This window comes from Brachyhypopomus gauderio, chromosome 9, assembly GCF_052324685.1.
Source record: "Brachyhypopomus gauderio isolate BG-103 chromosome 9, BGAUD_0.2, whole genome shotgun sequence".
In the NCBI taxonomy this organism is placed as follows: Eukaryota; Metazoa; Chordata; class Actinopteri; order Gymnotiformes; family Hypopomidae; genus Brachyhypopomus; species Brachyhypopomus gauderio.
The window spans coordinates 16,663,957-16,680,244 of NC_135219.1; the positions used below are offsets into that span (position 1 = coordinate 16,663,957).

The window sequence follows — 16,288 nt, forward strand, 5'->3', positions numbered from 1 at the left end:
AAACCTCTGATGTGCAACATGTCGTTTACTGTCTCTTACTAAATCTTAAAAACACCACAAAAGACAAATAAAAGAGTAAATACACTCACCGAAGAGGAGCCGATCCTGTGCGCCGCCATAACTCTCCCTCTGTCTGTCCGCCTGTTGCTTCAAACACCGCCGTCACGTGACCAGTGGAGCATAATGTGATTGGTTAGATGTTGGTTCGATGGGAGGCTGAATCAATTGCTCATACTTTGTGTCCCGGATATTTACTCTGAATATCTTTGAACTCGTATTTTTGCTTGAAAAATATTGCACGCGTATTTTGTGAGCCAAATTTGGCCAATCGAATTCGAGCAACTTGAAAAAATATCTTTTGAATTTTTAACGCTTGAATTTTTGAATACATGAACCATGAAAACAAAGTTAAAAGTGAAAACTTGTTCTTGAAAATTCAAGCATTAAATTCAAAAGCAACAAAATTCAGATGCATAATTTCAGTGCAAAAAAAAATTTAGTGCTTCAAATTCAAGGACAAAAAAATTCAGTGCTTCAAATTCAAATTCAAAATCCGATGAGACAGATTTCCTCCCATAATTTCCTTCCATAAGTTATCGGGTGAAATAACTGAGTAGGCCTAAATGAGTGACCACTTTAAAAAACAACACAAACCTAAGGGTATGCAATAAAAACGTTTTTGTCTTGTGTTATAATGGTCGTGTCATCTTATCCGTTGTTTGTAGGTTCTGTTTCTTGTAATTACAATGTTCACTTGTGTTTTCTGGTTCTGGTCTAAATTTCAGTTTCGTAGTGATAGGTGGCAGTAATGTCGCTGGTTTTCCCATTATGCACCACTAGGGGAAGAAGGAGAGAGCCCGGTGCATGATGGGATATCTGTTAACAATATGGAGTCTCAGTGTTTGTGCTCGTATTGAAAGTTGTATATAGTTGTTATCTGAAATATAAATAATGGAGAAGATGGTATCTTTACAGTAGACGGTGCTTCGTTGCGATCTGTTTAACCGAAATTTTCATCCTGATACGTCTGTACTGACTATGGTAAGGTATATTAACCCATGACTTCAATGTTGGGTTACTGATAACCTGCTAGCTAGGGTAGCTAAGCTGCTAACGCTAGTGGTGCAGCTGACCAACACACTCAACCCACAAACCAGCCGCCTTGTTCGGCCTAGTTACTAATAAACTAGCCAGCGAGAACCACAGACCAGTGTCCGGTTGGCTAACTACAGCTCTGTAGCTAGTCCGCTATATGCCGGAAGCTCTTGAAGGTACCTGGGTATATACACCACCTTCAGGTGCTTGTTACTAGCTGCCTAGAATTCAGATGACGGGTCGCTCTTGGGTTCAGTGTTGAATACTGAAGTATTGGAGAAGATTTAGAACCAGTTACTAGTTAACTAACCAGCGAACTATTATGTTGTCAGTTCTTTAATGTTTGTGTTTATGTTAAAGCAGTCTGCAAAAGTGACTTCCAAGGAGAGAAGTGGGTCGAGCTCGAGCACGAAGGAGCGGAGACGGTCTCGGAGTAGAGGTTCGTTTTCTCCACGTCTCAGCATCTCGTGTGAGAACGGAGCCCGAGATGTGGTGACGTTCACGTACAGGGTGTCGTCCAGGGGTGGTGATGTCAACCGTGCTGTTTGTTCACAGAAAGAGACGAGAGGAAACGAAAACGCAGCCGAAGCAGGTCGTCGTCATGCAGTTCTTCGTCGTCGTCCTCATCTTCCTCCTCGGCGTCTTCATCACGGTCCTCTTCCAGCAGTGACTCAACAAGCAGTAGGAGTAGCTCCAGCAGCAATGGTGGGTGTTGCTGACTGGACATCTGTCGTTTCTTCAAAGCTCGAATGAAATCACATTACTGACCAAAGTGGAATAAAAATGTCTGTTAGAATATAGTGGTGGTCTGCTGCTGCAAGTCACCTCGTATAGCATAAAGTACTTATTCAAAAGTCAGAGCCCTCGGCTCGGAAACATGTTGGACACACACAGGCTCACAAAGAAGGTCCAGAACAACTGGCCCGTTACCTGAGTAATGTTAGTAGGGCGTAATCACAGTGCTGATCTGTAGCTACAGCACTGAAAGTTGGTAAATGGAAGGAGAGAGATACTAATGAATATAAAGATATTGGAATGACAAAGTTAGTCTACTATGGCCCCACCTATGCATTCTCATTACAAAAAGTAGTTTTAGTTAGCATAGTTAGTCCTTCTGAGTGTCTAGTTTATGTATTGAGTCTGGATGTGCATTCCCCCACCCCACCAGATTCTTATCGAAAAAAGAGGAAGACTTCAAAGAAAAGGAAAAAGGAGAAACCTGACAAGAAGGTACTTTTTTCTCCCCTTTAATTGATAAGTCGCATTCAAGGGGTTTCTAGCAGATGGTTATATGTGACTTTGTAAGATGGTATTTATTTGAACACATTTCAAAGACTATATGCCAAGGTTACCTAACTTCAGTCCTGGGTGGCTGGATTCTAACACAGTTTGGTAATTTCTCTGCATATGTACACCTACTAATCCTGGTCATGAACTCCTAGCCTGGAGCACTCCTTCTATAGGCCTTGTTGATTAGAGCACTGGCTCTGTTGATCACTTACAGTGGGTTGTAAATGTGTTGCCCCACATGTGGCTTAGCCTGGAGTGGGGCTGCTACTCTCGCTCACACCCATTCTGTGAAATCTTTACGCACCTGTAGTCATTTTAAGACCTTTTAAAGCACCATGACCTATTCTGCACAACTCCAGTACTGCAACGTCCTGAAATGATACAGTTAGCTTATTCACTGAGCTGTTCAACAACAGTGTGCATTTGAACAACAACAACAGAAATTGAAAAAAGAGAAAGCCCGCAAACGAAAGAAGGACAAAAAACACAAAGGAGAAGACGACGACGGCGACGATGATGACGACTCCGGTCCAGTTCAGATTTCTAAGGTAAGTGGTTTTTCTACATGTAAACCACAAGCCAAAGTTCAAGCTCCTCTCGTGCTGATGCGTGTGTCTGTGTGACCTGCAGTACCTGAAACAGAAGAAGCGGAGCGGCAAGTATAGCATGATCTCAGGGAAGAAGATCAAAATGAAGGTGAAGAAATCTAAGAAGGACAAGCAGGTTAGTTCTGGTGCCCAGAGGTGGAGGTGCTGCACATTGTCACATGCTGGGGGGCGTCAGTACCTTCAGCTGATGAACTTATCATCCTGGTTCAATAACGCTCATTTATTCTTCAATTTTTGTTGTTTCAGAGGGACAAAAATCGGGCGGAGCTGTTGGAGTTTCTGAACTCCACTTTCTGATACAGGCAGCATGCTGACCAGAGCGTTCCACTTTCCCCATCATGCTCTTCTTTAAACAGGCCAAGCAGCTCTCAGGGAAAGGCCAGCTTCCTGTAACGGGAGTGCAGTGTGTGGCTCCCCACAGCTGTCAGAATGGGAGGAATTTTGCATTTGTTAATTAATATCCAGGATCAGTCCATCATACTAGCAGTGGGGTCCCACCCAGGGACTGAGCTCTGAATGGTCACTGTGCTCTGTGTTGACACATCGGAACTGTTTTGTTTTGACGTTTAGATCTTTCCTCAGCTGATTTTCCTCCTCTTTGCCTTCGCTTGACCCCCATTTAGACTACCATCAAGTAACCGTGATTCCCAAAAGTTCTTTTGAAACTCTTTCAATTGACAAAAGACAAATGTAGAGACTTTTGACTTTATTGTATTCATTTTGCGTAACTGTAAATTGTTTCAATCTCAAACAGTATGTTAATCTGAAACTTTGCTTTTTTAAAACTTTGTCTGCATTGCAAATTGTGCAGTAAAATGACCTTTTCTGATGTCTTGATAATGTCTTACATAAAGCCACTGAAAAAAAGTTATGCTAAATTTTACAAAATAGCTGTGATCGAAGTTGTATTCTGCAAAATTTACATAGATAAGAACTAAATATAGAAATAGTTTATCTTTGTATGAGAATATGTAGACATATCAAGTAAGGTGTGGTATGTTTAGGATCGACAGCGTTATGAATCACAATATTGTGTCAGTACTTCATGTTTTCATACAGTGATGAAAGTGTAATTATACCTACAGGAAACCTGTGATCTAATTTTTGAAGTGGTCAACCCTTTTGCGTTAAGCAGGCAGGTTAGTTTAACTGTATGTTGCTATAGAAACATAAACTATTTTGTAAAAAGTCATTGATGCCTGCAGTGGTCTTATCATAGGATGTTGTACATGGTGATTATTTTTGTTTTTTTTTTAATGGGTGTCAAAATATACTCCATACTTACATAAACTGTGGCATGCTTTCTTTTGAAGTTCTAAGCCAGCACCTGTTAATGGGAAGCCTGCGTTTGACGAGCAAGTGGGCAGATGTCAAAGGAATGATGGCCAAAGGGTTGACCTCCTTCTTTAAGCTGCTGTTGGTCACTTGCAGGGATCAGTACTGGGAGATTAGAACAGGCCTGAGAAGACCTTTGGTCTTAAACCCCTTCCTTTTGCAGTGGGTAATAATGAAGCATTAGTGCACCTGTCATTAGTTCTCTGTGTTTGTGTCATTCAAGTTCGAGACTTGTGAATAGATTTCGATAAACAAGTGGGCGTATGGCCCAGTTTCAGGCTTGCTGGATCACAGTGTCAATTCATACACAATACTGTTACAGTCCCTTAAGCAACTAGTTTGAGAAACATTTGTTGACTGGAACTGTTTCATAGGATGGCAGTAGAGACACATATGTGGAGTTCGTGTTAACCATCGTCCCGACTCCTCAGTGGACTGTGTTGGCTGTCACTGTTGGCTGTATGTTTTTGGAAGTCTTTTGGAGATTCTCCTCAACCCGGAAGTTAGAATGACACGCAAAAGCTTCAGCACACCCATATCAGCACAATGCTTGAAGATACAAACAGCTGTACATCAATGTGCATTCAGGAGAGACCTAAATTAACATATTCCCAACAACCACCCTCAAAATAAATTCTTAAAAGGATAAATGCAATCATATAAATATACAGGCAAAAGAGCCACCTTCCTTTTTTCCAGATATCACTAAATAAATATAAAACATCAGTAGATCAATATGAATTGTTAAAATATGGATAACCTTTAGATGTTCAACAAAAATGCATCAACAAAAATATTTTTTTAATCTAATATCAGAATAAAGCTGGTACAATGACTAAAACAGGAGGAGACCAGATAGATGAGAATGAGATGATCCCCAGTGACTACTGTTGTCAACATCACAAACTGATCAATGCTGTAAACCTGATCAAATTGAATAGCTAATTTGTCAGTGTATATATGAACTGTGGGACCATGTTAAACATCATTGTCAGGCATTAACAAAACAATTTTTTCTTTATAGAATTTTCTTTTTACAGTTTGTTTTTTTTTATTTATTTGGGTAACACCTGTCAGGCCTAAGAGAATAGTCAGAATTTTAGAAAATTGGCTAAATTGTTGTAAAAACAGGACGCCATCCATGGCCTCAACAGCACTGCTCGCCCAGGGAAGCTGAAATCATGGTGCTTCTGGTTTGGACCGCTGTTCTATCTCATGTGGACAATTTCTATATTTGAGCTCCAGACTATGCACAACAGCAGGAGCGATCGCCTCAGCAGTGTAGGTCCATATGGCCATGAAGCCTTCTCCCTACCAACATCAACACTGCAGGAGGAGTCCAAATGTTTCAAAGCAATAATGGAAATGACCCTTACAGAATCACAGGAGTTTGTTAGAGATGTGGCTCCCACCTTAGCCAGAGGGTGGAGGTGGAGGTGGAGCCCAGGTGCAGCTGTGATACGGGCAAAGTCGGCCCTCAGATATCGGGACGTAGTGGAACATACATCAACATGGCAGAAGGCTACACCAGATGAAGATCGGCGCCTGGAGGTAGACCAGGAGGAAGGAGACAAGTGAGGATACTGGGTGAGGTGGGGAGGTGTGGAGAAGAGGAAGATTACTTGGAGTGAGCTGTGGAGCCCAATATTCTGGGCTTTAACATCGGAGCCACGTAAGACCTCCTGCTCTCCCCAACCAACCTACGTCTGGGTCGGAGAGGATCCAGCCTGTCCCCAGGTGGGTTGCAAGACCCGCCTTATTCAGGGTAGATACACCTGGCGTGCCTGGCCACCACACTGGAGAGTAAGAGGGTAACCATCAACGCCATGTCCCTAGAAGCCCAGACTACCTCCTGCCAACCAATTTTCTTTCACGTGGGAAGGGGAGAAACGTCCAACTGACCGTTCACCCCAAGTCACATGCCCTCTGAATGCAGCCCTGGATTGGGATATGTGAGTAGCCTTAAACAAGAGGGTCACCTTCCCATCTGAGATTGCAGCGACCAACCTACGACCAGACCTGTCTGATTTTCCTTCATAGACCATATATGGACTAGGGGTGTGAACAGTGTCTTGAAACTTGAACAATATTTACATATTACTTAAAAATCCTTAATTTCAGTAAAGCAAGGGAAATTACATTTTCAATGAAAAGGACCCTTAAGAGTCCTAACCAATAAATCATTTTATACTTGCTTTATATGAAGATCTGAATTTAGATATCTGAATGATCACTTTTGATATGCAAACAAATAATAAATAATAAACCCAAATAATGGTTATAGCAATATTTACAATAAAAAGAAGTTGCTTCAAATTAAGATTAATTTATTGCACAAAATTCATCGGCTTCTGTGGTTTGGCTTTATAAAGTATACTTTGTGTAATCTTTAATCACAGAAGTTTTTTTTTCTGTAAGCCATATATTGTTGGTGAAGGTGCAAAAATATTGCTGTTTGGTATGTATCCCACAGAATTACACTGCTGTCACAGGATATGCTGGTTTATAGTTTCAGTTATACTAGTCAACTTAAACCTTAAGCGGGACTTTTACAAAACCTTAGTAACTGCCCAAGACTTTTGAGAAACTCTGCAGGTACTCAGACCCTCCCACTCCGAGGCACCATTTATACGTTGCCGTCGATCCCTTTATGTCTGAAGTCAGGCATGCTCCACACCCGCTGGGCCCTGTCAGACGTCAGCCTCAGGCCTCTCTCAACGTCTTCGCAAACCGTGTGGACTTCCCCGCCCCCCTCCTGGGTCCCGAGGCCCCCGGAGCTGCCGAAGGGGTTGATGCGCACGCGGGACTTAAAGCTGAGCAGCGACAGACTGACGGACCGCCTGCTGTTCCACTGCCGGGCCAGACGCTGTGCGTCCTGCTCCTCCTGGACGCGCTCCAGCACCTCCAGCAGAGTGTAGCGGAACAGTCCGGAAACCTCCTGCACCTCGGGCTCGTTCTCCATGACCACCTGGCGGAACCTGCAATGGCAAGATGTAAACGCTTGGCCTGTTTTTTTTTCTTTCACCTAATCCACGAGACGTCTCCACCAGCTCAAAAGGTGTTCTCGTGCATGACACTTACCAACTTACCAGGCAGAGTGTTAATCTGTACTTGCTCTTAGATGAAGCCAACTGCTAAATCTTTCTGAACAGCCATTAATCAATGAGATAGGACAGCTGAACACACAAAAGTAAAGGACCCTATAGGCCACTTTTGAGTTTTATATACATGACCTAACAGATGTTTTGTGAGTGTAGGTACAAATCTGAAGGGACTGAGACGTTGTTCTTTTTCATTGCTACCTGAATTCCCCCTCCCTCACCTTATGCATTCAGCTACTTCAACTTTAATGTTTATCAGAGGCCATGCACACATCCACATCCCTCAGTTAATCGTCTTTTGTGCTTGCTGTGAGGCACTCGAGCCCATGTCTCATCAAGACCGAAGAAGATAATGACTCCACGGTGTGCCATGGCTACAAGGCTCCGAGACCTCTCACTCCACTCTCAACCGAGGGTCAAGAAAATTCTCAGAAAGCCTTAAAATAGCTCACCATGTTTGGTTTTATGTCTCCAATCGAATCAGCCGTGTGCCTGTTGGCCTTGGTGAACCTGGCTGTGGAAAGCTTTGTACTCTGAGGTGGGAGTAAAGAGACTGAAAACGCTGCATTCATGATGTGTTTGGGGCTGCAGAACGGTTAGTTCCTCCTGTTTCTTGACATCTTTCATTATTTATGTTTTTAATATTTATTTATTCGAAATTAAGCTATTTTATTATCATTCTTAATTAATTAATGTATTATTTCGTAGCTAATACATTTATAAAAGTGGTTAGATATTTTTTAGCAAGATATTCACTATTTGAAATGCTGTCATGTTCCTTACAGTTTAGCTTCAAGTGTACTGGATACACTTGTCCATTTTAGTTATTTATTTATTTATTTCAATTTATTTAGGGCCATAGATTGATATAGCAACCTCAGAAATCTAAATCTATCTAAGATATCTAATCTACAGTATCTCATTAGTTGGGCCTCACATCTCACATCTGAATTTGGGTCCCATCCGGATCCTTAAATTGGGCCTAATGTTATTTACTGCTTCACTTTATGTTGATGAGGGTTTAGAATGAACTCTATAATTTTATATGAACTCCTAACCAATAATGCAGCTTGAGGAAATGTATAAAAATTCTATGTATGTTTAAGTCCCACGCTCCATTGTGGGGACAAATGCCTGATATTCATCACAAGTTGCCATAACTGTCCCGACCCCTCTTATATTATGAACACAGTTTGTCTCCACTTCCCTAGGTTCAGAGGTGCCTAATTAACCCACCAGGGACGTACATTTTGATCTTGATTCTGACTTTTACAAAGAAAAAAAATCTTTAGTATGATGACAGTTGCATGTGAAGACGCTCACATGTAGTGTCTCCTCAGCGGGACGCGGGTGTGTGTGATTACCGGATGATGGCGGCGCCGCAGTAGGAGGGGTGCACTCTGCCACACAGCTCCTCCAGGCCCACTCTCTCCCCCTGGCTGATATCGTAGGAGCTCCGCGGCGTGCTCATCAGCCAGCTGTAGTCCACCCCGGTCCGGAGGCGCCGGTATTCGTTATCTCGCTCCCGCTGCAGTCGCTCCGCTTCCTTCATCTGCCAGCTGAGCTCCAGCATCAGCGTGTCCGTGACGACCTCGGACGGCCGGCGCCGCGGGCTGCGGTACTGGGGCTCGTTCCAGCCGAACCAAGACATGGTGTGTCCGTCCCTTGGGTCGGAGGGCTGCCTCACTGTTCCTGGAGAAGTACAGAGAAAGTTGTGTGGAAAAAGAAACAGCGCAAAACCAGACAGTGTACATGGCTCTGATTTTTTTTTTAGTTTAGTGCTACTACTACTACTACTATTCATAATAATAATAATGCTACAAAAAAAATAATCAGCACTAATATTAATAGTGGTGATTGTCTTAACATTTGTTAACACTTCACTGAGGTTATTTTTTTTGCCTGAACCCCTGAACAAAAAGGTTTAAGGTAGAAATAATGGTGAAATGTGCTCACCCCCTTTTAAGCAACAGTTCACAAATGTAAAGAAGTGCATTGTGTAATGCATGTACGTTTATTAAACACAAAAACAAAATTATAGCACTGGTTACAATTGTGATATCAGGTAACATGTCACCACACTAAAAGGCAACACTACTCGCCAGCTACTGAAGCCATGGCCTATATCAGCGTATGTTCACTTCATAATAAAGGGTTTAATAAATGCCTTTGTATTTGAGGAAAACCACCGAATACATTGTAATTATATACAGGATAAGTTGTTAACTATCTTACGCAAGTCCATTAGAGCGTCACATGAGGCCCAGTGCAAAAGAAGGACATTTTTTAAGTTTATATCTCTGTGAGAAATTATAATATATTTGTTTTACACACAGCTTTTAAGTCTAGAATGCTTATCGCAGTCTAGGTAACACTCTTAAAATTATGATAAACACCCTCATTTGATTGGCAATCCCAACAGATAATTAAACATCCAGTTTCTCTAAAACGCATTTCAAGAACAGTTTGCATTTGCATTCTGTGATTTGAAATAAATGAAAGGTCATACAAGAGGGGTCGGGACTCACGTCCATATCACATCAAGAGGCTCTCACTTCCTGATATCTCATTATTTAGAAAGAAGGACAGATATTGTGGCAACTTGTGATGAATATCAGGCATTTGCCCCCAAAATGGAGCGTGGAACTAAAACATTCATAGGACTTTTATACATTTCTTCAAGCTACTTTATTGGTTAGGAGCTCATATAAAATTATAGAGTTCATTCTAGATCCTCCTCAACATAAAGTGAAGAAATAAATAACATTAGCGAGGCCCCTTTAAGGATCTGGATGGGACCCAAATTCAGGTGTTACCTTAAGGAGAGGATATCAACATCTCTGCATCTGAATAAAGTCAGCATAGGAGACTTCTAAAAGTCTAAAAGTCACTCAAGATCTGCGGACCTGCACACAACCAGTGACTTGAATGATAGCACAGCCATGAGCACACTGCCTCTCCAGACAGCCAGTGTGGGCTAACACAGCAAAAACCCACAGAAGCCCTGTCGGAGATATGCAAAAAGGAACTGTTCTTTCCACAAGAAATGTGTGACATCACGGAAAGGATTAAAAGATTTAGAAAGTTACCATGTGTGTTAACAGTAATTATGTGTACCAGCAACAGACATTCATGACTTATGGTAATAGCTTAAGTATTTAGAAACCTTTCAACAAAGCCACTATCCTGGGTACTTACCTGAAACTCTGTTCTCTTCAGACTTTGAGAATACACTTGACTGGTTATTTACAAATCCTTGAATAACAAATTACGAATCACAAATCTTACTTGTCTACATTCTGTTTTTTTTATCTCTGTCTCTGTTCTGATTTCAGTGCGGTCCACCCACTTTGCTGTAGCCGTGCTCTATCTATCTCTCTCTCTTCGTCTAACTCTCTCTTCCACTAACTCACTCTCCCATGAGTGCTGATCCAGCTCAGCCTGCTGTAGCGGTTTCAGGCTCTGCCTGAAGAGAGAAAGGGCTAATTCACACTCCCTTCCTCCCTCGCTCCGCTCACACTCAAGCGCCTCCCCTTTCGCAGTTGCTATAGTGATGCACCATAAGCCTATTCCGCCACAACCATCATCGGCCAACAAACACAAGAGTGCTGACGCAGGAGGGGCAGCAGAGAGATGGAGAGAGAGAGAGAGAGAGAGAGAGAGAGAGAGAGAGAGAGAGACGCACACACAAACACAGAGAGAGAAAGCCTGTGTGTGTGTGTGTGTGTGTGTGTGTGTGTGTGTGTGTGTGTGTGTGTGTGTGTGTGCGTGCGTGCGTGCGTGCGTGCGTGTGTGTGTGTGTGTGTGTGAGAGAGAGACGCACACAGACACAGAGAGAGAAAGCCTGTGTGTGTGCGTGCGTGCGTGCGTGTGTGTGTGTGTGTGTGTGTGTGTGTGCGTGCGTGCGTGCGTGCATGCGTGCGTGAGTGTGTGTGTGTGTGTGTGTGAGAGAGAGACGCACACAGACACAGAGAGAGAAAGCCAGTGTGTGTGTGTGTGTGTGTGTGTATGTGTGTGTGAGTGAGTGAGAGAGAGAGAGTGAGAGAGAGAGAGAGAGAGAGAGAGAGAGCGTGAGAGCGTGAGTGTAGAGCTAGGGGGTAAAAAGAGGCCGTATGTGCCATAAAGAGATTATGTACATGTGTGGGCTACAAGGTCAGGTGACATTGAGGCTTTGACTGGTGGAGGTGAACAGAAAGTGTACAAAGATGAATCATTTAAACAGAGATCAACAACTGACTTAAACAGAAAACCTAAAAGTGAAGCTCATAGACTGAACACAGATTTCAGTTAGATACCTGCTAATACGTTAATACACTTTCTTGGAAATATACTGCTCTGTTATTATGAAAGACTGTTGCCAAACATACTTAAATAACAGAAACTCTCATATACTGTTGCTGTGATTCATAGTATGTGTATAAGGGTACTGGACAAAGGTGAAACATTGCTTAAGGTCCGTGTTTGGCTCTTTTGAAAACTCTGTCTAGTGACGCATATCTATTCATAGAAATATTGTAATACTGACTCAAAACCAATGACATCACAGCTGTGTAAGCCTTCTGGAGCCTGTAAACCGGCAGATGGATAAGAAAGCTCCCATCTCAATCTAAGCAGATGCCTCAGCTAATCCGGATCACTAATACCACAGCATGGCTGAAGTTGACGCTTTGTTAGACACCACTTCCAAAACCTGGGTGACATAACACCTAGAAGAAGAAAACAGACAAGCATTTAAATACAAAAATTACAAAAAATCACTTTTGACATTTTTATCACGCCTTCATGTGCCAATATACAAATTTTTTGTTTCGTCACAAGAGTGCTGGGTCTTGACCCATGCCTCATTCAGATTGCCGCATTCATTGTCGTCCTGAATTTTGAACAACCTACATAGAGTAGCTGCCATGCAACAGAAGATACTGGAGGGGAGGGAACATTAAGATGATCTTCACTGCAGGCCACGCCTCTCCCGGCCCACAAGGCACTGCGGCTGCTCCCCAGCAGACTGACCTTGCACGTAACGTCATTGATCCTCCTGATGATGGTGTAAAGACTGTCTTACTTGGGGGGCCTGTTTGCCTGTAAGTCCATCCTGTCCATCCTTTGTGGTCACCCATGTCTTATCTCTGAGCTCGTAGCAATGGGTCCGTCCTCACCATCGGTCAACCTTTTTGATTTTCATACTCCAGCTCACTCTACTGGTACCACATCTGGAAAGTGAATGGACCCGAGGTCGTGGGGTTCCACGGGTACAGCGGTGGGGACCCTCCAGAGACGCTCAAAATAGGTGGAAAAAGTCCAAGTCAAGTCGCGAGTCTTTAGGTTGGAGTCCAAGTCAAGTCTCAAGTCAATACCAGGATACGCTTAGGGACAGGAGATGAGAAATAACTACTTCATGTATTACCTTGTTAGATCCTACAGTGTCAGCCACCCCCATCATTATGATTCCACATATTGCGTATTTTCTGTCTCTTATGGCCATTACCGTTGAGAATTTTAAAAAGAAGCTCCCATTTTAAGATAAGTTGTCATATTGCCAATTGTGATTTTCACCCCAATTAAAATTAGTCCTCTGTATTTACCCATCTGTGCAGTGAGAACACACACACACACACACACACACACACACACACACACACACACACACACACACACTAGTGATCACTATGGTGCTGTGGTACACACGTGCCCAGAGCAGCAGGCAGTCCTAGCACTTAAGCAGTTGGGGTTTAAGTGTCTTGCTCAAGGGCACTTAGTCATAGCCTAGGGCCTGGACATCAACACTGGCAGATAGAGACAACCAAGTGAGACCGTGTGGTCTTGTCTTGGCAGGGTAAGCAGGATACCTGCTAGCAGTGTGTGTGCGGAGGGGTTTACTGCATGCACAATCCCCACAGGAAGCAGCGTTTTTCACAATGTACCTGTGTATTGCCAGCCACCAGTAGCATGCATTTTGTGGCTAGGCTATGAGCATCAATCGAGGGTGTGCTGTGCCCGTGTGATGTGTGCCATGTGATTTTTGAGAGGGACATATAGCCAGTGCAGGGAGACTATGATGACAAGCAGTCCAGATATCAACAGAACACCCCTACCAAGCACAAAGAAGTGAGCACCAGCTCCTGGCTGGTTGACTGAGCCCTGACACTGCACTGCCTGGTAAGTGCATCCAACCTCACATTCTTCTTTTCCAGTCTGTACATCCGTTCAGAGAAAAAGAGCGACCACTGAGCCCATGAGGAGTTCAGCCGTTCATCTAGAGCTACTCCAGGTTCTAGTGGTCGGTGATCACTGTGAAGGGGTGCCATGTTCCTTCAACCCAGTGCCTCCACTCCTACACGCACCATCGCCGACGTCTCCCATGGGGGGTTCTGGCTACCCAGTCTCCACCCCCACCTTGCAGAGTGGAGCCCTCCCTGATAATGTAACCTAGGAAGTTTACCTCTCGGAGGCGAAATTTGCACCCCAGCATGTAATACAGACGATAGTTCAAGAAAGTGCTAATATGTAAACATCATACATTTGTCAAAGAAAAACTATAAGATCGGGATGTCGTCAATGTGAGCAGCAACAGAGATGGTAAAGAAAGATGGAAGTGCAGGTGCTTGAGAGCAGGTGGTGATGATGGCACCAGGCACAGCATGAACCTGTTGACTTACATATTATAGGAAATCAAGGACCAGGCATGTGCAATGAACTAATAAGTGGGAGACTGGGAGTGATGTGTGTGTGTGTGTGTGTGTGTGTGGGGGTGTGTGTGTGTGTGTGTGTGTGTGTGTGTGTGTGTGTGTGTGTGTGTGTGTGTGTGTGTGTGTGCGTGTATTGATTCTTTGTAAACCACTTCTAAAACCTTTACCCCAAATGATTTGTTATGATAATTTGGTATTTTCTCCTTTCTATCGTTCATCAATAATAGAGCTTCAGATAAAGAAGGAACACAGATCATCTTGGTCCTCAAGTTGAAACAATAGCTTAGTTCCTGAGATCCAGTAAAGATCATTAGAAATGTTTGAAATCTTGTATCTGACTAGGACAAGAAGTGCGTGCCTAGCCGGCCCTGAGGTTTATAGCACACCATCTCCCAGTGTCTGTCCTGGGGGACACTTCCAATTCACAGTTTTGTATTTTCCATCATCAAGGCTTTAATCCCTAGCTGAGCTGCACTGGGTTCAAAGGAGCTTGGAGCACACCTACAGTGTTGGAGATTCCCAGGGTGATAAACCTGGTATTGACTTCTGTTCTATTTTTACTTCTCTGATTTTCTAGGAAACTTCCTAGAACGTTGTTGAGTAGAGAAGTGTTTGCATAGCACAGTGGCATGAGACTTCTTCAGTTATATATTTTAATATCTCAATGGGTAAATCTGTTTAGGAGTGTGAACAGTTGGGAACAGTTATTCACTCAACCCCAATAACAGCTCAAAGCTGTCAGTCTGGAGAGATAAAGAATACCATTTAATTTTCGAATATCAAATAGAGGGAACTTCACAACTTTCCTTTTTTGATTTAAGAAATTAAATGTATTCTGTTGCATTCATAGAGCAAAAACTTTCATCAGTAATACATCCATTAAAGATAATTAATCCATACAGAAAAATTGATGCATACTGGTACAACCACTCTAGGTTACAGCTGTAATTGGGAGAATGAGACAGAGGATTTGAATTGTGGATAATGAATATGATTATTTATTTGTAAACTTTCATAAACAAGGAGAAATATAAAAGTAACCAGAGTGGTGTATTCCCTACTTCCCTTCTGAGTTACTTTTAACAACACAAACTGTACACTCAAAATGGAGAATGTTTCTCGCTTGTTTTTGGCCAGTTGGTCTTTTTTACCCAGAAGCGTTTGGGACCAGGTCAGCCAATCAACAACAAGGAAACAATGAGTAAGGCGCGGTGGGAGGACACATCTGGAAAGACGGAAACACAGGAAATGCACATACACACAGATAACAACCATCATGGTTCGCAACACATACTCTTAAATTCTGAATTTGTAAAACAGGAAACAGTGTTCACTCACTGTAGAAATATTTTACCCACATCTCAAAACATTATATGTGGTGCAACAATGCATGCACAAGATCAGGTGCATTCAGGCTTTGTTTCCAGTATGCTTAGTTATATAGTACAATATAGCTACTAACTCCCTAACATACATTAGTAATTTTATATTATGTTCTGAGAGTAAAATGGGGCAAAAGTAAAATATTGAATGCTTGAAATTGTCCTGGTTGTTGGTTGTCCTGGTTGTTGGTTGTTCTGGTTGTTGGTTGTTCTGGTTGTTGGTTGTCCTGGTTGTTGGTTGTCCTGGTTGTTGGTTGTCCTGGTTGTTGGTTGTTCTGGTTGTTGGTTGTCCTGGTTGTTGGTTGTCCTGGTTGTTGGTTGTCCTGGTTGTTGGTTGTTCTGGTTGTTGGTTGTTCTGGTTGTTGGTTGTTCTGGTTGTTGGTTGTCCTGGTTGTTGGTTGTTCTGGTGGTTGGTTGTTCTGGTTGTTGGTTGTCCTGGTTGTTGGTTGTCCTGGTTGTTGGTTGTTCTGGTTGTTGGTTGTCCTGGTTGTTGGTTGTTCTGGTTGTTGGTTGTCCTGGTTGTTGGTTGTCCTGGTTGTTGGTTGTCCTGGTTGTTGGTTGTTCTGGTTGTTGGTTGTTCTGGTTGTTGGTTGTCCTGGTTGTTGGTTGTTCTGGTTGTTGGTTGTTCTGGTTGTTGGTTGTCCTGGTTGTTGGTTGTTCTGGTTGTTGGTTGTCCTGGTTGTTGGTTGTTCTGGTTGTTGGTTGTTCTGGTTGTTGGTTGTCCTGGTTGTTGGTTGTCCTGGTTGTCGGTTGTTCTGGTTGTTGGTTGTTCTGGTTGTTGGTTGTCCTGG

General features: G+C 42.9%; 2 protein-coding genes across 4 annotated transcripts; one reads left to right on the forward strand and one right to left on the reverse strand.

Annotated features, from left to right (window-relative positions):
• Positions 1 to 844: 844 nt before the first annotated feature.
• On the forward strand, positions 845 to 3,822 carry LOC143523281 (uncharacterized). Of its 3 annotated transcripts, none has more exons than XM_077017654.1 (7): positions 845 to 1,041; positions 1,456 to 1,534; positions 1,651 to 1,800; positions 2,264 to 2,325; positions 2,802 to 2,933; positions 3,016 to 3,108; positions 3,240 to 3,822. In XM_077017654.1, exons 1-7 carry the CDS (start codon positions 1,039 to 1,041, stop codon positions 3,288 to 3,290), a joined length of 570 nt encoding a protein of 189 aa, XP_076873769.1. In that variant the 5' UTR covers positions 845 to 1,038; the 3' UTR covers positions 3,291 to 3,822. The 3 variants fall into 3 exon arrangements, with proteins under 3 accessions (XP_076873769.1, XP_076873770.1, XP_076873771.1); XM_077017655.1 differs by having other exon boundaries at positions 846 to 1,041; positions 1,459 to 1,534; XM_077017656.1 differs by having other exon boundaries at positions 849 to 1,041; positions 2,826 to 2,933.
• Positions 3,823 to 4,196: 374 nt separating this feature from the next.
• Positions 4,197 to 11,001, reverse strand: rd3 (retinal degeneration 3, GUCY2D regulator). Its single transcript, XM_077017653.1, has 3 exons — positions 10,628 to 11,001; positions 8,794 to 9,121; positions 4,197 to 7,306 (listed from the first exon to the last, which is right to left on the reverse strand). Exons 2-3 carry the CDS (start codon positions 9,078 to 9,080, stop codon positions 6,955 to 6,957), a joined length of 639 nt encoding a protein of 212 aa, XP_076873768.1. The 5' UTR covers positions 9,081 to 9,121; positions 10,628 to 11,001; the 3' UTR covers positions 4,197 to 6,954.
• Between the last annotated feature and the right edge of the window lie 5,287 nt (positions 11,002 to 16,288).